The sequence below is a fragment of the Nestor notabilis genome, unplaced genomic scaffold (assembly GCF_000696875.1).
Source record: "Nestor notabilis isolate BGI_N333 unplaced genomic scaffold, ASM69687v1 scaffold6294, whole genome shotgun sequence".
Taxonomy (NCBI): Eukaryota; Metazoa; Chordata; class Aves; order Psittaciformes; family Psittacidae; genus Nestor; species Nestor notabilis.
Genome location: NW_009926752.1, coordinates 34180 through 57912, shown reverse-complemented (window position 1 = coordinate 57912; position 23733 = coordinate 34180). Strand labels below are relative to the sequence as shown.

Sequence of the window (23733 nt, the reverse complement as noted above, 5' to 3'; positions counted from 1 at the left end):
CTGCATTTGTCTTCCAAGACTTGAGCAGTGTAGAGGCTCAGATTAGATACCATGACTAGTGGACTTGACAGTGAAGACTGAGGCAAAAAAGTCATTGGCAACCTCAGCCTTCTCCAAATCCAGGGAAGCCAGTTCTCCCATTTACTTCCAGAGAGGGCACACATTATTCCTATTCTGTCTTTTGTTTGCAACATACCTATAGAAGCCATTTTTGTGATCTTTGACATCTCTGGCCAGACTCAATTCTATCTGGGCCTTAGCTTTCCTGCCTGATCCCTAGCTTCCTTGTATTCTTCCAAGGCCACCTGTCCTTGCTTCCACCTTCTATAAGCTTCTTTTTTCCTTCTGAGTTTTCTCATCAGTTCCTTATCCATTCATGGAGGTCTCCTGGCCTTCCTGACGCATTTCCTTCTTGTCAGGATGCAACGCTCCCGAGCTTGAAGCAGGTCATCCTTGAATATCAACCAGCAGTCTTGAGCCCCCTTGCCTTCTAGGACTTTATCCCATGGAACCTTAGTAAGCAAGTTCCTGAAGAGGCTCTCTTGAAGTCCAGGGCAGTGAGCTTGCTGCATGCTCTTCTCACTGTCCTGAGGATCTCAAACTCCACCATCTCATGGTCGCTACAGCCAAGGCTGCCTTGGAGCATCACATTGCCCACCAGCCTCTCCCTGTTGGTGAGCACAAGGTCAAGCATGGCACCTCTCCTTGTTGGTTCCTCTATTACTTGCAAAATGTTGTAAGGAAGAGCTTTGCCACAACTCTAAGTGCAGATGGGGTTTAGTTTCCAACCTAGCTGGGTGTCCCCTGCATCCCCCACTGGGCTTTTCCCTTTGTTCATGGGAGGTAGAGCCTTCTAAAGTGTAAAAACCTTCAACTATGGAACAGCCTCCCAGAGGGCATTGAACTGAGCCAAATTTCTGGTGGTGAGAAACTTTTCTGCAATAACTTCCTGCAATGACCAAAGCCTAGACACTTACATATTTTCCTATAAAATCTGCAAGTGGTGTTGAGTAGAGCCAAATACAGGCAACAGTAATGGCTGTATTTATGTTCATATCCGAAATAATGATAGAAATACTAAGAATTAGATTATACAGCTGTGGTTAACGTCTCACATAATACAGAATAATCAACGGAGTATGAAAGCCCGGAAGTCTGAGTTTTTATGGAAGCCAGATGCTTCGGACAATGCATCTGGCTGGACACAGCTTTTCCCAGCTGTTCTTATGGTTGAGAAATCACATATGTACTTAGCTGATGCATAGACATATATACACACACTTATTTAATCAAAGACTGCTTATGTGAATAATTCCCAAAGTGTGGCTTGAAAGCCACCTGTGATCTACGAAGTTCTCACTGGTGGTCCATTGGTCTGCTCCTTTCACACTGGGTAAGCATCTGTTACACTTCATGTGCCCATTACTTCTGCCAACTGCTGTTGAATCACAGATTTCTGGGTTTCCCAAAGTTTTCCTAGTCAGTTAAAGGGGAAAAAGCAACTCCAAATTCAGAACCTGGTGCAGCTGCTTCACAGCTTGATTTCTATGGAGCCTCTTTTTGGAAGGGACTGAGACAACGGTGGGTTCAACCTTATTCACATATGGAAGTGTTACCTAATACTGGAGTACCAAAAGGCAAACAGGAGAACGTAAACACATTGCATTGTTTGAAAATACCAGAGCTGTGAGGACATCAACTAAGTGCAGTGCACAAAGTCCTAAATTGTGAGCAAACATTAACAGCTGAGATACAAAACATAAGCGTTTCTGCATAACTTTTTACATACTTCCTTGGTGCTGCCAAGCACTACAGCTGTCATAGAGTGATCACCATTAGGAGTTAAAATAGCTTATTAGAAATTTGTTACTTATTTAAGTTTTGCCCAACATGTACCACTTCAGGAACCCACAATTAAACAAACTCAAATCACTTTGGCTGAGGCCAGTTGGCTGCTGTCTTGATTGCTATCCCACAGAACCTCACCATGATCCATCATGAAAGACTTGACCCTTTCCCGAGAACTTTTTCTTCTAATTCCTAGCCTAAATTTATTTTATGGGCCAGCCTATATTCATTTTATATCCATTTGTTTGAAAACAACTAGTTTCTTTCTGCTTTTTGCCCACATTTCTCTTCCCCCTAACCTTTGCAAAGAGCAATGATACTCCTTCTGAGCTCATGCTACTATTTTATTTTAAAAGTCAAGTACTTCGAGTCTCTTTTCAGGTGATAAGCTCTCGATTATTCTACTCCTCTCTCAGAATGAGCGCATCCTTCTGATGCTGGGGGAAGAATTACAGCAGTAAAAGCAATCTTATAGGAATTTCTAGGCTAGAATTTTATAAAATTTTAGTCACAATGTGCATTTAAGACTCAAGGAGAAAAATCAGTTACCACATGTTGGAACATCTTCTTCAGCTGATGAGGTCTGTTCATCTGTTGAAGGCTTTTTCTTTCCTAAACCAATGATCTTCGTTATTTTTTTCCCTGTTACTTTAGTCACAGTGCCCTTGGCTTCTGGTTTTGAACTTTTTTTCCTCTTCACTATTAAGAAAGCAAAAGTGTGTATTTTAGTGTGTTTAAATCAACCAACAAATAGTGAGAACCTGCATAAAAATAGTAGTTCATTCAAACAATCCTGTGCAAGATGAACATTTGTACAAGAGCTGCAGACTGCAGTGAGATAAACATTACATGCCGTCTCTAATGCAGATGCCTACAAATAACCTCTGTGCTATGAAAATTGTGGCATTCAGAAGGATAACAAAAATCAAGCACAAATCAATTTAATTTAGTCTCATCAAGCTGTAAGTCTCTTTCCAGACTAGTCATCACCTAATTTATCAGTATGACTGAGGTACCTGCATATAAATTAAGCTCATATACACAAGAATAAAAATCCAGCCAATCTTTCATTGTTCCTAGACATCCACCTCAAAATACTTCAGTGCTTAAGTACACAATAAAGGCAGAATATGCTTGCCTAGCAAAAATAGTCCTAATATACAATTAGGTTAAGGTATCTTATCACAATGATAACAATGGAGCTTTTAGAAAGATAAGACTTACAAATCAACTACTAACAATTAAATTAGTTGGATCAGTATAAGCATTCAATCTTAGAAGTTGGCACTCATGAGGTCTTCTCAAGAAAAAGCTCTGGTATTTTGCTAACATTCAGCCTATGCTTCCATTAACTCAATATGATACCACGAGTATTATGGCTCTGTGCAGTAAGGACTATGAATATCATTTTTAAAAGTATCTACCTGACTAAAATCCTAACAAATTTAAAAGAAAACCCCAACTTCCCAGGAATAAACAGGATTTAAAAAAAAAAAAAAAATTTGCAAAATGGAACAAATGACATAGACCTTCAGAAATTGCACTTAGTAGCCTAATTTGGATTCCCTCAGCAGAACAGAAGTCTCTCTGCTAACTGACAGTGGCAAAAATATCCATTAACTTGCCCTGACACATGATTTTGATGAAAAATACATTTAAGATAGTTACTGATTGAGCTGCTGTAACTTTATCCCTGACATATCAATTCCCATTGCAACACAGAACATTTAGTGCTCATGGACTTGTGTAAACTGAGGAAGGACACAATGTTTGTATGAGAAATGACTGTATGAATTGATGAACTAGGAAGAATGCATGGGAAATAGAGAAGCAGTTTGGGACTCACAACGGGATAATTTATCATATTTAGTTTAATCATTAGGAATCATGACACATGATTTAGAAATGCTGTCTGTAGCTCAGACTGTACACATCTGTCACCTGCTGCATGCAGTGCTGAGGGGGAAAGGCGGCTTTTCAGGTGCAGATAGCTGTTCACCAGCAAACTCCAGTCAGCAACATGTGTGTGCAAGGTCTAATTCTCACTTCCTAAGGGAAGGATGTTCACAACTTATCTTATGCTCTCTAAACATGTAACAAACTCCCATGTTCAAGGGAGGAAGGCCAGCCATCCCACCTGCTCATGTCACCCCCTGCCTGAGGGACAACCTGAAGGTAGCACCAGCCTGCAGACAGGTTTCCATCCCACCAGCAGCAGACGATGATCAACTGTGGCTGTTGAGTGGGGAGGAGATGAAAACCTTTGAATAAAGCCAGAGACTGAGAAAAACTCATCTCTCTGACACAGAAGTCCAAAGGAATCATGAGTATGTTAGGTTAGATATAAGGAAGAAGTTCTTCACAGTGAGGGTGGTGAGGCACTGGAATAGGTTGCCCAAGGAAGCTGTGAATGCTCCAACCCTGGAGGTGTTCAAGGCCAGGCTGGACAGAGCCTTGGGCGACATAGTTTAGTGTGTGGTGTCCCTGCTCATGGCAGGGGGGTTGGAACTAGATGATCTTAAGGTCCTTTCCAACCCTAACTATTCTATGATTCTATGATTCTAATGAGCATGAACATACAGTGGAATAAGCCCATTTCAGTGGGCTTTTTTTTGTTTTCTGTCCTATCATCCCTTCACACTGCTGTTTTATTCTCCTGCAGAAGTGAGAGGCAACAGAAATAAGGCCATCATGACTTAATCTTTTCGAGTCTAAAGAATACACCGGCAGCTGCCTGACTAGCAGTGATTTTTTTCACAATAGCTTTTTCTTCTCATTTCCTTCCTCACTACAAAACAAGCAGCTGGTTAAGAGCAGAGTAGAGGCTGGTCACTGGGTGATGGCTGGAGATGACACGTCTCTAGCGTCTCCCTTCCCACGTACTCCCTTAAGTGTTTCCTATCTATTGTTTAAAAAATAGCATAACTTCATCCAGATCCCTCTAAAATGATACCAGGGATATTTTAATCTTCCTGCAGTCATTAATGCCTATTATTTTTATTCAAACATGTTAAAGGTCACAATTTTCAAAAGGAAATTATACTTTTAATTACTCTCCCTGAGACATTGAAGTTGGGCTGGCTTTCCAGCAGCACACGATCCATCAGCATGCCCTCCGCAGGGCACCTGAGCCACCAGGCACTTTTGGACAACACAGCTTTTGGATCACAGATGTTTCTCAGCAGGTTTCAGAGACTAAAACAGTACCTCGCTTTTTCAAAGCTTAGTAGAAGATTTTACAGGGTGGAATCTAACCATGTACCACAACTTCTAGAAACCACAGAGCCTGACATTGTTTTATATTATTGGGTATGTCAGAGATCTGTATAGTCAGAAAGTGTTGGAAAACGACCCAGGGAGAATACAAAAGGAAATCAGTCAGTAGGCGAGAGAGCACTGGCACCAAGGCCAGTATTGACATCGTGCTCACTGCAGCTCACATTACCCTTCATCTTGACAGCTGCAGAAGAATGCCTTATCTAAATGATACCATTGCTATATGGTAAGTTAACAAAGTCACAGATTTTCTTCTGCTTTGAGGAGGAGGGAAGGGGATGAGGAATAGAGCAGAGGGGTTGAGTGTTTTAGGTACAACTCAGACAAAATTCCCCATGGTTTAGGATTTGCCTTTGTTAGATTATAAGGACTACAAAACATGCATGGCTCCAAAGTAGCATATGTAAAATTTTATACATATATACTCACAAATCCACTGATAATTATATACATTTCAGTATCTTAATCTAATCATGTAGAATAGTTTTACATATTTATACATGTATCTGTGCATTCACACATATATAAACTGTGTATCTATGTGTATACATACTCATATATGAATGATTCTTTCCTTCTAGTACTCATTGATAGCTTTTTTGCTTAGAAGCTGTACACCCACTATTTATGTTGCCACTATACAGTTACAATTACAAAAGCAACTGCTAGTTGCCTCTAGTGGTCGCCCAAGCTCTGAAAAACTACTTTTGAACACACAAAAGGCCAAGCTGAAATTTCTATTTTCTGTTCCCTTATAATTGTATTGATTTTAACTTCACAATAACATCAAATGCCTTCTGTTAATGTGAAATTTTAAGGAATCACTCTTGACATGATTCAGCTTTCAAGTTAAATTAAATCCTAATAAAAATATTCAAAAGCTTTACTGCCTGTTTTTAGAAGACAAAAGCCAGGTATTTCACTACGTATCACTCCCTATATACACATTATCATTTATATCAAACATTTCTGGATCCGAGACATACCTTGTTCTTTCCCATTGCACACAGTAGTGGTGCCGTTTTCCACGGCACCCTCCCCATCCGAGCTTGGCCTCTCAAATGACAACTTCTGCAGGAGCAAAGAAAGCAGTTGACATACAGTGTTGGCACCTTCACCAAATCAAGTGTCATGAGCCAACTTAAAAGGATGCTTACTATGAAATAAAACACATATCAAGCTCTCACCTACTTGCAAGACAAATAGGAGGTAATAAAAAAATTCAGTTTTAGAGGCTTTAGAAAAGCACATAAACAACAAAATAGGTTGATATTTAAAAGTATAGTCAAAACAGTGAACTAATCATAATTAAATACCTCTTATTGTATGTCTTTAATGAATTTCTAGATTCTAAATGTTGCTGTTTATTAATCTGCTAAGCAATGAAAAATTACATGGATCAGATAAGAATAATTCTAAAATTATTTCTTTAAATAAAGCTTCATATATACATTTACAATTGCAGCTTATCAGAAGATAGTGCATTCCTACAAGGTGCTTTAATATTCAATATGTGCTAAAAAGAGGCTTTTGAAATAAAATTTTTGCAGTGATTATTCTGTAATGGTTGTGTATCAGATAATGGGATGAAGCAATATACAGCTTATGCCAGCACAGTCTTGGTAACCACATTACTCATGAGTGGTGAAGCCACGAAGAAGATGTACAGATGATCACAAAATAAACAAATGAGAAGCTCTGCTACACTTTTTTATGGTAAGCATTTTAGAAAACAACCCTTTTATGACGTTTTCAGGTATCTTGTTAATACTGTGCAGGTGTATGCCAGCATGCTTTTGCATGTGAAATCAGGAGGTCTGAGCTATCATGGAGCATGCTTTGCTCTTAGTTTCCCAGGTGCAAAGCAACATAACGCTACTGACAGTGGCATCCTCCCACCATAGGGGTAGAACCCGCCATTGGGAATTTGGTGATGAAACCTTTGTCAGTGGGAGTTTTAAGCACAGGGTCTGCTCACATGGATGTCTTAATAGAGCAGGAGCTTAAACTGGTGCTGGCAATGTACTGATCATTCACTGCAGAGCTGCTCTCCCTGCTAATTCTTGCTCTCATATCCTGCTGAGTCAAGGCAGCAGAAACAACCATATATGAATAGCCAAGTTTCTGTACTGAGGCACAAACGCTTGAAAGTGTCTGCCAAAACAATGACCTCAGCATGCACGGGGAGCTCTTCAAGTACTCAATTCCCCAAATTAAAAGATTTTCCCTGAAATCTTTTCTATAATCTTCAGCTTCAGCCACATCCCTGCTTGCTCTTTGCATTTGATGGAGAGCACCTCTGCACCACAGCACATGTACCAGACCCGCTTAGTCTGCACCCTTCTAAATGGCTAAAGTGAAGCTGCTAATGGATACGAGCCAGCCTGCTAGTTCTTGACCAAATAAATACATGTAGCAGAAGTCTTAACTCTGTAGGATGTGTGCACATATCAAAACAAATACAACACCGGACAAACAGTCTAAGCCAATAGCACAAGTCAGCCAGTATCTACATTCAGTGTAGAAGCAGTGCCTCTTTAATAAATAATCATAAGGAGTTTTGCATTCAAAAAAGTTTGATAACTTTACCTTCTCCAGCTCCATCTTGTGTACTGGAGAACTAGACAATGGACCATCAGAGTCTACAGCTCCCGTACAGTTGCTGCACACATCTTTTATAACCTAAGGAGACAAGGCAAGACTTGTTAACTATTCATAAGGTACAAATCAGAGAATTTATATATGAATGTGAAGAGAGATGGGAAGCAGAATCACACAGACATTTATTAGGCTGGCAGGTGTCAGGTGGGCTGCCACCAAACCAACTTTTCCATGCTGCCTCCCTCAGTCATTTCACATATCACCTGGAGGAGACACAATGTCTGGAGGTGGAAGGTTTCAGTTTCTAGACAAGCTAAGCTCCAAGGCTCTCCTGGGTAAAGAAACTAACAGTGCTGCTGATTTCATGTGCTAGTTTGCAATATGAACTCAGCTGACACCACCAAACTAATTTCATTGCAATGATGAAAAAGTGGTATTAAATCCAAGGTTGCTTAAGTCAAAGAACAAGAATTTTGCTACACTACCCAGCTGCTCTTTCTTTGCTATTGGAGAACTAACAAAGTGCTGATCAATTTATGGTTAATACTGTGCAGTGGTATTTCGTGGCAATTTTGTATTATACTTGCACACTGACATAAAGGTATAGGTCAAATTGTAAAGATGTTTGTAGGAAATGAGAATGGCATTGTCTGCTTCTTAAAAATTAAAGAAAAATCCATAACCTGGAATTCACTGAAATTTTGATAGAATTTGAAGAATTTAAAAATCCAAAGCTGTCTGAATGTAAAAAAAAACACATGGTGAGTAAAGACATTTGATGACTCCCCATGGACATAATCGAGTTTTTTACCTCTCATGAGGTTACCACCAGCCCATTATCAGTCTGAAATTCCCTGTGCTGATGAGAGCAGGTCCTGATTCTCCATCCAGACTCACCTCAAGGGGTTGCTGAGCTGATTATAGCCATGCAGCCACGCAGCCATGCAAGGACAGCAGAACCAAGCAAGCTAAGAAGGAAAAGCATCCTACTCTGCTGGAAGCATTACTGTAGACATGCAAACTCTCCCCTTTACATGTACATGTTTACATATCCAGCTCCTTCCATTACACTGTTTACAACAAGCCCAGCTGCCAGAAAGGAGGATCTGGCCTGAGAACTCTTAGTTCCAGGGAAAACAGCAGTCAAGTTAATTGTCAAAATCCAGACCTCTTTCAAGGAGAGGAAAAGCACAGCAAACAATCTCTTTTTAGTTTCTAACTGAACTATCTTGATGCAGAAACTAGTAAAGAGCTAAAGACGGCACCAAACAGTCTTTACACAGTATAGAAGTTCCCTTTAAGGGTGACGCTAAACAAATCAAATGCTTATGGGCTTACAAAGACTCTATTGCTACAATCATGAGCACATCATAAATTAAAGGCATTATTTGTCATAAAGAAAGATCAGCAACCCCATTTTACAGATAGAGAACTCAGGAACAAAACAGAGATTAAATCACTCACTCAATGTCACATAAAAAAATCTGAGCAGAGCAGGGAGATGAGCTTACGTATTTATTCCTGAACTAGTATCTTAAAACACTTCCACCTCCTTTCTTGACTGTCTGAACTTCCCTATATCTTGTCCCAGAAACAAAAGCATAGTATTTCATGGCACTTGTCATCATTTGTAACAGAAAATTTAGATATATCTGTTGCAGAGCATTTGTACCTCAGTTAAATCTAGCCCTAATTTCACTAAAATCATAAGAATTATTTGCATGTGTGCTGTTTTATTTTCAATTGCTGGTCCTCAGTATGGTGTAAATACATTGCTGTTTTCTTCCTAGAGAAAAGTGACTGTACAGTTTCTGGGAACATTTATTTCTGTCTCCTGCATGACCCTGATTCAACGGCTCATGTTTTCAGCATCTGCTCACACCACACAGTTAGTTAATTTTGGCAAAGGCAGATAGTAATGGGAGTTACAGACAGAACAGAGGGAAATGATTTGGCAGCACTAACTGAATAGTATGTGCAAAGTCATGCACTCAAGTAAATCCGGTTCTTATCATACCTCACATATTTAAAGAGAAGTTAAAGTGTTTAATTGGGTTGTAATTAAATTTTGATTAAAAAAATGACACACTATTAAATGAAAGTTTGGGGCAGGATCTGAATATGAATATTACTGAATATGCAGTAAATGCATATTCAAGGATCCAACACTTTATTTGGGTTCAAGGGGTTCACTGGCAGAGACTTGCTCATCACCTTCTATGCGCAATATAATTATGTTCAACACACAGCATAAAACTCATAGTTCTACAGCTCACCAGGATGAAATGCCTTTACTATATAATGGTTGCCTGGATGCACTCTCTATAATTACGTTTGCAGACAGCTGCCATTATAAATCTGGTTTTCACATGCTTATAGCTTTAACTCAAAATTTTAAGGATAAAACATTCCACCAGTGTTGCCAGCCTGCATAATTTCAATCACAAGACTCAGAGTTCTTGTCAGTTTTTTCTACGTTCCATCTCCTGGACTCATAGAAAAACAAAAGATCACTATTTTCATTAAAAAATAGTTGTGAGAATGGGGAAAGGAGGTCAGCAAACTTTTATACATTGCAATGAAATGTGTGAAAATATGAGTAAGTGTGTCTCAATGGTTCCAAAACTAGAAACCAAACTAAAGGAATACCCAAATGTGTTATTTTTAATAAAATGGCATAATCTGGAAGGCTGTACTGAGAATACTTTGTAATGGTGCATAGTCCATTAATAGTTTTAAGTTTTCTCACACTTTAGAAAAGGGAAATCATTCCCTTTTTTTTCACCACAAATACCTTTGTACATTACATATACACACATGGAAAGTGATCTGCCAGGAAAATCAAACTGAGATCATAAACAGACTATGTACTCAAATATTTAAAATACATGAGCAAATGTAATCAGAAAACTGAAGACCTGTCATTTCTTTGGATAGCCTCAAAATTAAATACATTTAAAATAATCTTCTGTTATTCCATTGCAAGAATTTTAAATACCACAATTACCATTACAGTGTTACAATTAGCAGATTTCAGAACTGCCACTTTCAAATGCAGACCTGGAAAAAACTCGTGCAGCCTGAACTATATTATTATTTTTTATTTATAGAATCTTAGAATCATTTAGTTTGGAAAAGACCTTTAATATCATTGAGTCCAACCATTAACCTAGTGCTGCCAAGTCCACCACTAAACTGTGCCCCTAAGTGCCACATCTACACATCTTGTAAATACCTCCAGGAATGGTGACTCCATTGGTGACAATTCCCTGGGCAGCCTGTTCCAATGCTTGACATGCCTTCCAGTGAAGAACTTTTTCCTAGTATCCAATCTAAACGTCCCCTGGTGCAACCTGAGGCCATTTCCATTTGTCCTATCACTTGTCACTTGACCAATCCCCACCTCACTACAACCTCCTCTCAGATAGATGTAGTCAGCAGTAAGGTCCCCCCCTAAACCTCCTTTTCTCCAGGCAGAACAACCCCAATTCTCTCACCTGCTCCTCATAAGACATGTGCTCTAGACCTTTATAGAAACATCTTGAATCACCAGCTGGATCAGGTATACACCAGTGTATCACACTGAGTGCAGTGACATGAGAAATAGAGGGAAAATATTTGCAGGTAGAAAGCTGGAAAGATTCCCTGCTCTGAGCCATTGACAGTGACGGGTGAAGTCAGTGGAATTTCTGCCACGTGGTGTGGTCTGGAATATTTCTCTCTTTAAAAGCTATCTTTCTACACAAGCACTAACATTTAAAGTAAAACCTTCAGACCTGCACTCACCTACAAATTTCTATCATTCTTGTGTCTGATTTTAAACACTACACCAGGACAGGAGGTAAAATACTTGCCCTCCACTTATTCTTTCTACATGCAAAGTCAGAAGAATGAAATTAGGTTTTTCAGCTACCTTCAAAGATCCAGGATTTAGATGAAAAGCACAAGGCTAGACAGTAATACCAGAAGGCCTGCTGCTTGCCAGCCAGATCCTGTCACACAGAAACCCAGCAAATTCTGAGTAAAAGTACTGAATTTGTAGATGGGTCCTTATGGTTGATCTCTTTTGGACCTGATAAGGAATAAGACTGAAAGTCATCCTGCATTTGAGGAGCTTGCAGACCTCTCTCCTGATGGATACCATGGGATGAGTTCAGGCCGATGTGATTACAGTATATCATCTCGTGTTTTCTTGAAACTCACAGGAGAAGCTCACCCTTTTAATAAAATTAAGTTCAAAGGTGATTAGGGAGAAAGCTGAGGGCCTGACTGCACATTTGATTCACTTCTGTATGTAACCAGGCTAGAAATCCATACAGCCAACCACCCAGCTTGTCCTCCTCTACTCATGTGTTTTGGAAATACAGGAACTGCTAGAAATGGCACAGGCTGTATCCCCTGTCTCTACAGGTTAATATGGTAAAGCTGAAATCTTATGCATAACACAGCACAGGGAAAAAGGTTTGGCTCCAGGTGTAACCCTTTATTTCTCATTCCTGAAACACTCCTTTTTCAGTGCTGGAGGAATACTAACTTTCTGGGACTCTGTCATTTTGACATGACTAAATTCTCATTTTCTCTCTTTTGGACCCTTACAGATTACATATGTTAGTGCCAATCTCCTCCTCCTTAAAAGAGCACCAAAACTCTCTTAGGATTTTGTACAGAAGAAATGCTCCAGTGATTTTACCTAGATAAATTAGAGGGAAAGCAGAAATTATCCACATCGTAGCCTGTGCTTTAAGTCTCAAAAAGAAATCCCCCTTACCTTCCGTACCGGGAAACATCATTCTCAACCACCCCCTAGCCTGAAATGATTCATCTTTCAGTCTTACTGCCGTTTGAGTAAAGTGGGGATGAGATTCTAGCAGACTAGAGGACAGCAAGCATATATTTAGTGTCTTTATAACAACTTAAAAATATTTTTTGGACATATTCAACCAAGACAACCCCTGTATTAGCCCTCCAGTATTATTAACATGAACATTGGCATGTATGGCTGATGGACCAGACAGAGCCCAGGGAAGGAGGTGCTGGGTGGCTGCTAGGCCAGAGGTGCACTGTGCAAAGGGAGCTGCATCCCCAGCCCAGTGTGGAGATGCAAGACCACACTTTAGGCTATAAATCTGAGCTAACTATGATTTAAGTAATTTTCCATCCAAAACTGCAAGTATGAGAGAGGAGGAACACTATCTAGTAGAGAAAGTAGGGAACCAAGTCTCAGCACTCCTGGTTTCTGCTCTGAGATCTGCTATAGCTTATATTCGTGGTTTTAGCCAGGAACCTAAAGAAAACTTATCACTGAGAAAACAAGCAAATGGGATGTTTCTGGTTCTGTATTAATTGGTTTTCTTTGTTGCTCATTTATTTATTTGTTTATTTTAATTTACGTATGCATCTGCTGGTCACACACACACACACACATGCTGATTTGCAGCCAAGTTGGGGTCCTCTGGTTTTGTCAAAGTACACTGGAAGCAGTCCTGCAGGCTGGTCAAAGCTCTCACTCACAGCTTAGTCTATCACATCTCCAGGTTTGGCCCTGAATAGGACCAATGCAAACAGAATGACCTTGCCATGACTTGAATCCAGTTACCTAAAACCATCTCTTTGAGACAACAGGGGTGTAAGTTCTGGGAGGTTTAATTTAGTTGCAAAGCCTTCACTGCTGCTGATGTGAGAGAAAGAACCCAGAACCCAGCCCGACTGTCTTGGGACACTGTATATATACTTACAAACCAACAAACGTTAAATGGAAATCACTTGTACCAAGTATGCATCCCCAAGCACAGTTTTTCCAGTCAGTTTTTAAGGCATAATCATTCAGCACTTGACTCTACTCAGCTATAAAATAGAGATAATAACCTCTTTGGGGAACATTACTTAAGCCAAGAAAGTAACGTTTGAAGTGTTTTGAGATCTCTAGCTGGAAATTCCCATAGAAAGTAAAAGCAGCCACACAATGTTTACAGTTACAAGCTCAGTTTTGCGCCGATTTAAACTGGTAAAAGAAGAGCTCTGTCAGTAGTTTATACTTCAGAAAAACTCAGTCCACATCAAGACTGGAGCCCAGAAGTTACTTGACTCCCCTCACTAAGCTCAGGGCAGTGAAAACAAAAAGTGGTTTTCAAAAGACTTTTACGAGAGACAGCATGCAGTTATTAGAGATGGAAACTGGGTGGGACAACAGGATTAACAGCTCTATAAGGAGTGTTGCAGGGTCTTTGCACACTTAAGATATGGTAACAACCTTGATTTTCTTCTCTCTTCAGGGCATAAAATCCCTCTTATTACAAGTTCAGAACTGAACACTGTCAAAATGATAGATGAAGAAATGTATGCCTGAGTCACTGCTCAGTTACAGACCTTCCACTGAAGAGATTGCTGCAAAATGGCTGCACGCCACAAAATGAAGAAAAGTTAGTGCCTAATGTTAGGGAAATATGGAAGTCAAGGCCAGTACAACAAAATGAGTCATTACCTCTCATGCGTGATAAATCAGAAATACGTTTTTGCTGGAGGCAATGCTAAGAGGAAGAGCAGGACTTGGGACCAGGACACCATGACCATGTCCTTCTACTGGTTTTCTACAAGAAGCTACTTCAGAACTTAATTTCTTTGGCATCCAAGTATTCTTAAGAGCAGATTTATGTGGCCTAGTCTGAAGGCCCTGCACACAGAAGACATTCATCTGTATGAATGAAGCCATTAAACAAGCATCTTCTTGTAATGTCATGTTCTTAATAGTCCTTTATTTTTAATGTAGCGTTTCCCAGGGATGCTGACAAGTAGGTGTAGTTTCACCAGTCTGTTGGCTGTGCTGAGACAAACAGGCAGATTTAAGACCTTACTTGACCACAAATGCACAAAAGCACACACAGATGCACATATACTCAAGTGCGCATGGAAAAAGATCATTTTTGGGTCAGGGTGTGTAACTGCACACATTTTTTTGTGTACATTTTTGCGGGAACAATTTAGGACTCAAGTCTGGAAAATTCCACCACTTCATGTTGCCCACCATATTACAGCTCTAACGTATGATCTCAGCTCTAGCCTGAATTTATACTACTTATTCTCCTTGCTCTGAAATCTTGACAGGCTCTTTGGTGACATCAGCTATCTTTCTTTTCAACAAGCATTTGTTAGCTGGTAAAACTGAAACTCCCTTTGTGGTTTCCAGTCTAGACTTCAATTTACACTAGGTTTATCAGCTGGGGTTTTTTGGTGTCATCTTTACAAAAAAGGTCTAAAATATTCTGCTTTTATTTCACCCGTGTGTTCCAACTGATATTTTAAAATTCCTTGCTTATGTAAATGTATTTTATACTGATTACATCTGACTCAAAAAAATAAAAAAGATCTGGTTTAGCTTTCATGGGAAAATCTGGCCTCCAAAGCCATTCTGAGCTTTTCAGGCTCAAAAATAAAGCTTTCATTTGACACTTACATGTGAATTTATGAGAACCCATTGCTCCTAAGCGATAACCTGACGCCAGTGGCACGTACTGGTACAGTACCTTCAACAGAAGACACAGCTTAGTATTTAAAAATGTGGTTGCAGAAACCTTTCTCGTCCATCTCTGACTCTGCCCCTTCTATTAACTGTGGAAATGACATGTAGGTGACAGAATGCTGGGGTCCTCTTGAGTGATAGGTAGGGAAATACTTCTCCCAGGACAAAGCAGTGATTTCTTTCTCAGTATTATAGGAACTTCCTACACAAAGCCACACGATTTTCAGAAGCCCATTTTACGTAAGGCTCAAATGAGCAAAAAACAGCTATTTTCACAATAATAATAAAACACCCTTTAAATTTTCTTCATTTTTAAAATTTTAAAATACAAAGCTCAAAGCTTTTTTTCTGCAGAAAGCTGTACTTCTTGAAAACATTGGAGCCATTGTTGGATAGGCAAGTTGTACTGCACAGAACAGCGTGCTGTAGCAGTGCTAAGGGCTTGGAAGTGAGCGTACAGTAGCACTGCCATGTATTTGGAAGTTTTTATTAACAGAGAGCTTTGCAGCATGGAGCTAAATAAAGTGCTGTCAGACTGTCTCCAAATGCTTTGCAGATAACATACTGTCCGGGAATGCTTTATGTACAATTAAAAAGGAAGACAACCATTTTTATGAAAGAAAGTCTGATAAATGCCAATGAATTCAGCATTATTAAACCCAAGTTTAGAACAACACGGGAAATTATGATGCAGTTACTATGATCTAATGACAGCGGAATTCCCTTGGAAAAGAATATGACTTATGACTCTTTTCATTCCAATCAGTGTTTTTGAAACTCTAGGTGAGTTAGTGGGACACTTGGATTGTGCTGGATTTTAAAACATGAAAAAAGATACTGATGTTGGAAGAAGCCTCACCAATACACGGCTGCAGTTAGTTTCTATTAGAAAAGACAATAGAGAGTGCATTTTCTAAGATAAATTTGCAGTCAAAACCAAACACACACACAAACTGCAAACCCCTAAAAAGTATATTCAGTATTGCAAAATAAATAGGAAATTACAGATTAATTTTCCATTTAGCAAATTAGCCCACAGCAGACCTCATAACTCTTAAGTGCCATTTTATGTCTCCCTCTTCTGCAGAAAAACTACTTGCCATCAGGAAATTCCTACGTCTTTAATTCAATTGTATTTGGAAAAATACAATTTATTCTTAGAAAAATAAGTACCATATAAGGTTAGATCAGAGCACAGCATGCAGAATGCCTGATGAGTTTTATGCATTCAGACTTTTACATGCTTTTAAAAGGCTGGATTTCAAGGTTTTAAAACAAGCTACTGAAACTGCAGTGATGGTTTCCCACACTACTTCACTGACCTCCACATTTCAAACTGGCAAAGTCCAACATAAATACTAGTATTCTGGTTAGGATCTAAAACTGCAGCCCTTGTGTTGGGATTTTCCACATTTGCAGACAGTGAACAGAAAGGAGTAGAAGATGACAAAATCCCATTTCTCAGAAGTCTGCATTCCCAGAACAAACCATAACAGATGACAAGCTACTGAACCAGGATTAGCAAACTTGAGGTGACTTCAGGAAGTTGAAGGACTTTTCTCCATCCAGTGGAATTCAAACAGGTATCTCCTCAGAGATCCTGCTTTTGAGAAAGGTGACTGTGATGTTATTATCCCAGTTTTTGCAGGGTACATTATGACAGCTGTGCAATACACTACTTCAGAAAGCAACCTGGGTGCCAGTCACCTCTGCCTTAGGGAATTTCAATCTTCAGCTCAATAAGACGGAAGGGAATTTCCCACCTCTCCTCTCAGTTCCAGATTATTGTGCAATTAGTAGTGAAAACCATACACACCAGCAGAATCTGTGTAATCCTGAGCTACTGGCTGCCGAAGGAGTTGCTTTGAGGCCTGAACCTGCAGTCCCAAATTACATGGGATTTAAATGGTCTGGATTTGCCTGGAAGTTGTCTTATCTCAGTTTTTAACAGCAATTGAACAGACAGTGGAAGCACTTTGTGGGTGGAAAAGCTCCTGGTCAGAAATCCCGAACTTACCTTTAGCCACTGTTCTGCCTGCTCTTTGCTCTGCACTGCCAGAACCAGGGCATCTGCTCCTTGGTGTGATATTTTCAGCTCATGCTTCTTCTTTTTGCTGTCTTTGGGAATGTATGTGATACTGCAGTCATTCAGGAGAAGCTCCATCTGGGGTTGCTGGTCCTTGGAACTTTTGTAACACTAAAAAATGGTAAGGAAAGTTTGAAAGTTAGATATCACCTTTCTGAACCTCAGGGAAAAGATTTTATTATATAGAAATGTTATTTTTTAATATTTTTCATGCACCCCTTTACCACAGAGTACCTTTACCCACATACCACAGAGTTCAGCCAATGCCAACTTTGCATTTCTCCTTCTCATCCCCTCTGTAAAGCAAAATTACTTCCAGACTAACATTAATAGACATCTTTTATTGCAGAACAGGTATAACATATGGAGAGCATTAAGCTTCTCTAGGTTAACCTTCTGACTCAACCTTGACCTTGATCAGGTAGGAAAAGAGTGATTTAGGGTATCTGTTCACACACAGCAGCAGAATAAACTTATAAAGTTAATGACTTTAAAGCCCAGATGTTTACCCTGCCCTACAGCAACAGCCCTACTTATCTAGGTCAACTGCGTTAGTGCCTACAGCTGCAGTTCCAAAGACACTGGCACAGGCTTGACTCAGCTGCTCTTTTTCTTAAGATAAGTAAAACCAAAAAATTGTCACAGTGTAGAAAGGGGGCAAAGTCCCACTTTTTCAGTGGTTTAACAGTCACTGCATAAAACCGCACAGATCTCCATGTTAGTTCACTTTGTAAGCTCCTGGCTAAAACTATGTAACTTATACGATGGGTTTCTCCCTCCTTAGTAAATGCTGCCAATGCCATTTCATGTTGGATGTCTGATGACCTGCTCTGTATCTGAACTGGTGATCTAAAGATGAAGGGTTACAACACTTATCCTATAGACCCAGTCCCTATTTCCCACCTTCCAAAACATCAGTACAGCTGTGGTTCCTAAAGCTGTCATAGTGCTAGATTATAGACAACATTTAACTGTGTATATGAATGTCAACTTATTTTAGGTACTTATGTAAATCAAGCTTTCACTCATTCAAATAAGCATGAAGGCTAAAAAGGTATCCGATAATAAAGAATGTATCTGCTAACAAAGGCGACTAATTAGTATATGTATACATAGAATAGTCAAGTATAAATATGAACAGAGAAAAGCACATGAACTTTTGCAGGTCTTCAGCAGTATTCATATCATGATGCAACTGTCAGGAAGACAGTAGCTGTTAAAAGCGTGTCATAAACACTACAACTTAGACTGAGAAAACACAGACACTCTAACCCAGCCTCTGCAAATCACTCATAATCTGCCTTCCCTCTCCAAAGCCCATTAATTCAAAGTTTCTCCAGCCTGGTCACAGATTTTAAATTTGTAACATTAAAAATACATTAAGCTTTCAAGCTTTCATGCAACATTAGTGACTTTAAGAAGAAATAAAGAGCATATAATTTCTTTTATATTAATTTATAGATTTTATTTATAATTATACATTACTAAATCTGAAGTACTTCGATATTAAAGGTCTTTAAGTGAAAAATGATTCCCTACTAAAAGTTATTTCTGATGTCTAATTCTAATTAAAATATTTTGGGGTTATGATGACAGTTGCATTTATAACACAAGCAATTACTAATCCCTAAGAACATGTATTTGTTTTACTTGCATATCTCATATGTTAAATGTCTAAGTCCTCCTTCAAACAATAAACCAATCTTGTGTAACTTGGTCGTTAGACTCCTATTGTGATTTTTATTTTCTTAATCCCCATTACTGAATTATTGAAAGACAATCCCTGTAAGGAAAAAAAACCTTTTCAGACCACACATGTGGCTAAAGGAAGTAAACATAGAAAACCCCCTGTATTTCTATACAGAACGACAAATATAATTGTAGAAGAAATATTGTATGACTTCAGGGAAAAATCTGTTTCTTTTCTTCTTTCTTTCTTTTCTTCAAGCTGTTATCAGATGGTCCTGAAAGCTGATCTTGATACATGGTGAGAAAATGTGAACTAAGTATAATGGCATTATAGCAATATAATAAAAACGGAATCAGAATCAGCATTCTTTTTGACTTTTAAATAGAGGCACATACAAAAATTAAATCCTGACTAACCACAGAAAACTAGCAAATTCATTCCAACTATATTTTCAGAAACTTACCTCTGTTTCATATCCTGTTACTCCCTACACTGCCATAAGCACAAATGAACTTGAAAAGTGAACACAGCTAAGCTACTTTGTATCAGCATAGAAAACAAGGCTTTAAAGAAAATATTCTATCAATCATCAGCGTTTTAACATTTGGGAGATTGCAGTAATTACTGGTTACATAATTAGTTACAACTGTTGGAAACACCAGATAGGAAGGCAGGGACCGCCTAAGAACCCAACTTATTTATTACTGTAAGCATTAGTTCACTTACATCTTTCCCTCAATTAGTCTCTCTTTTCAGAAAATAAAAAGACTTCTACGAGTAGATAATTTACTAACTTATGGAATCTTTTACTGGTGCCTCCAATCAGAAAGAAACATAACAGATTTGCTTAAGGAACAAATACATTCACTTGTTTCTCTTCTTTCTATACTGCAGCTGTGCATCATGTGAATACTGCATCTGTAATTACTGCAGAACAGATGGCAAAGGTTTAGTTTAAAGTGTATACATTACCACAGCATATGCTGCCAAGTGAATTCTCAGTCTAACAAGGGACTTTTCTCTCCAGCAGTCTGATCTAACAGTTCATACACAAATCTCCCTATGAGATTTTTTGTCCTCAGGGAATGAAAGATTGGATTTTCAGTTTCAGCATTTTTTTTCCAAATTAAGTGTGTTAGAAGATAATAGGCCAGACTTTCTTTCCAATATCAGGGAACTGCCTGGGTTTAAGTGCACTAAAAATCAAAGTTCTAAGTGGCATAATGATGCACTTATAATTTCAGTGCTTCTTCAGTAAATCACGACCAAACTCTTTGGTAAGGTTACTGTAGACTTGGCCACTCTTTGCAGAATATATTCCAAACCAGAGTCCTGTAAAAATAAATACATCATCTAAAAGGTACAAAGAAAATACAGCTACATAAAAATAAAAATTACCAGTAGTTTGTTTTCTTTGATAACACACAGTAGTTTGGTCCATTGCCCAAATCGTTTCTTTCTAAGGAGGAAGGCACAGATTTTGGCATCCTTCACCAGATCCATAGAGGCTTCCTCAGAAGGCCATTGATGTCTCATTTTCTTCCCCTTTCCATCCTCCTCCTCTTCATCATAGGATTCATAAGAGCTGCTCATAGCATCTGAGTCATAGTCTTTAAGAAAAGTGTAAAAGTGTCAAGTTAAAACATTTAGCCATGAACTGTGCTGAAATAACTCAAAATCTCAACAGGCTTCATTTTAAGTTAAGCCTTTTGAAAGTCAGCCATGAACAAATCAACTGTTTCAGTGCTTAGGAGTATCAATACATTAAGTTAATTGAGTAAGAGGTGCAGTTCCATTATGAAACTTTATAGAAGACCCATATTGACACCTTGGGAATTTTAATTGAAAGAATATCTGGGAATACACAGCTAGAATTTTAGGTAGTGTTTTATTATCTTTCAAATATTATTTGGCAGATACCATCTTTTGTAATCCTTTTACAGAGAAACATCTACATCTTGCCCTATTGCATAATGCAAAATGTAGGCACAGAAATATCAATATTAGTACAGCATATCAAGAAACAAACACTGAATATGACAAAGGTCACAAGAATACATTATGAGGCACTATCTACCTACCATAACATTTCACACAGTCTTCCAATACAGTACCCGCACTGATACAATTAACATTGAATAGACAGTGCTGTTCCCTGAACTACAGATTCTGCTAAAGACATTCTGTAAAAAAAACGCTTTGTTATATTTTTAGCCTAAACAGCTTAATCCTGCTCCAAGTTTGGTGATGGAATGGCAAGATTCCATTTTAATTAAAGAATCTGTGTTCAGGCTTTTCATTTTCAGTCAGCTTTAGCAGTCCTCTCAACCTCAACTACAAAACCATTACCATTACCAAAGAACCCTCTCTTACTCCATCCATACTTACTTATCTGTTTATTTGGGTATATACGTATATATACACATATGTAAAGCCCTTCAGATACTAACACCTGAAGGCATGCCTGTTATCCACTGGCATATGCTCCTATGGAGGAGAATTGATTAGAGTATTTTTAACATCTGAAATTTAATCCAAAAATTTCAAGTAGACTTTGATACATCTTTACTTTATCACAAATTAAAAGATATGGTAAGGAGTTCAGGACATAATAAACCCAAGCAAAATCACAGCTAGTGGGCTGTGATAAGCTACACTAACAGAACTTTTAATGTCTGTATATATATACACTTAAATTATGGAATTATTAATGAAATTCAAGGCTGGTATCTTAAATATTTTTATGGATTTGGATGGCTAAGTACAATAGATCAGTTTCATATTTTGTCTTTTTTTTCTCCAGAGGCCAGAGGGTGGAAGAAAAATCTCTTATTAACTTTAGCTAGGTATTTAGGACACAGGTGGGATGTAGGAAGGAAACCTGGGACAACTGGGAAGAGGACAAAAGGGTGGATCACTGGAAAGCTCATTCTACATCTGTTCCCTCCCTCGTGCATAGTCAGACCTCACATCTCTGAATCAAGACTAGGTAGTCTGATCTCATTTGTGTTTCCACAGAAGTGTACAAAACAATGTTTCTTCATTCCAAAGTGAAATGAATGTAAAATCTGAAGCTCTGGAAACTTTTTTTTAACTTATTATTTATTTTAATTAATTGCCAATTAATGGTCAATTCTGCTACTGAGCATTTGGTTTGGGGCAGCTCCATATGGGCAAGTGGTAAATGATTATCCATGCGAAGACACTACAATTTTTCACTTGCTTTATAAAAGTCAAGAGAAAGATGGAAAAATTTAGGGTAGATGTTTAAACTGACAGATTTGGAAACATTTGTTCCAGAGTATTTATTTTTGTATAGTTGTTTAAAAGAATGTGTAAGATCTGGCAGAACTTGCTGCTTCATCCATCTCTTCCTCCTTCCTCCCCATAAAGCAGGAAAAAAGTCTAAAAAAACCCCCATCAAAACCAGAACCAAACCAAAACATTCTCCCCCCTCAGATCTCTTTTTGGAGTGGCTATCCACAAACTTTCACACAGAAACATCAGGAAATGGTTGAGAGATCACTGACCAGTCTCAAACACACAGTGGCATGCCAGCCTTTTGAAACAGAGTCAGAATAACTCATGTGGTGTTAAATCGGCATCCTCAAGAATGCCTTCTCCCAAAGGCATGGGCTAAGGGACAAGCTGCCATAACCTGAAGTTGCTGTCTCTCTGGGAACTTCATCTTTAACACCAGCCTTTCCCTTTTCAAGTACTTAGAGGCCCATACCTCCTCATTCCTTCTTCAATTCAGCAATGATCACTGTTGCAGCTATGCCACTGTCACAGTGTTCATGTTGATGTTTGCTCCATTTCTGCAGTACTCTTTTACCTCATTTGTGATTCTGTTCTAGTTTTGGCAATAATATTATTCAGAAATTTCCCTCTTTTTTTTTTTGTTTTGTTTTGTGGGGGGGTTTGTTTGTTTTTTTGAGGTAAGTAGCATAAGAAGTCACTAGCCACATATTGACATATGGAAATACTATTCTAGCACCATTTTTCTGTTTAATTACTAATGAGATATTTCCTCCAAAAAACACCTTTTCAAAGTAAGACTGTCCAAGGGTTAATTTTCATCAGACCGACTTGAACCATGACTGTACAGGAGGGACACTCCTCAAATACAGTCTTCTCGAGAGAGTGGACCTAGGTCATTTTTCTACATTCTGAGTACACTGTGAAGAAGGGACAGCTGCATGACAGAGTCAAAGACCTTTCTATCAGAAGATGGTCTATCAAATAGGTATATTCCCCATCTGCATTTTTAAGTGCATCAATCAAAAGGATACAAAAACTGAATCTGTTTTACACATTGCTTTTCCTTCCTCTTTATGACAGGATTTAACTTTTTCATATTGCAGAAAATAAGGTTTCACCTTGGATAAAATTCTTAGTCATCTCTTGGCCACATATCAGAAAGTTGTTTTCTTCATATCATACAACAATCTTGCATTCTTTTCAGCAAAGTTACTGGGTTAAATCATTGCTTTTGCCTCACAGCATTACATTTACTATTTTTGTTCTTACCACAAGTTTTACCAGTTTCTAAAAAAGTTAACTGTAGAACGTGCTGATTGAGACTTTGAAGTAGAGATTGAAATTCTGCATGTTAAATATCTCACAGGTACTTCCTGTATGGCTCACAAGCAGTCCAAGTGCAGATTTCACATTAGCCGTAAGTTGTATGATCAGCAGAGGGACTCTGCTGGCACA

At 38.7% G+C, this 23733-nt stretch overlaps 1 protein-coding gene across 1 annotated transcript in view; it reads right to left on the bottom strand.

Annotated features, from left to right (window-relative positions):
• Positions 1-2397: 2397 nt before the first annotated feature.
• LOC104405108 (actin filament-associated protein 1) overlaps positions 2398-23733 on the bottom strand; it is a gene marked incomplete at its 3' end in the record, with an annotated part of 40400 nt that continues 19064 nt past the window's right edge. Inside the window, exons 4-8 of the mRNA XM_010013709.1 lie at positions 20416-20627; positions 17259-17438; positions 7714-7806; positions 6111-6195; positions 2398-2547 (exon numbers count right to left, since the gene is read on the bottom strand). Coding sequence (XP_010012011.1) covers positions 2398-2547; positions 6111-6195; positions 7714-7806; positions 17259-17438; positions 20416-20627 — 720 coding nt within the window. The remainder of the gene's footprint in view (positions 2548-6110; positions 6196-7713; positions 7807-17258; positions 17439-20415; positions 20628-23733) is intronic.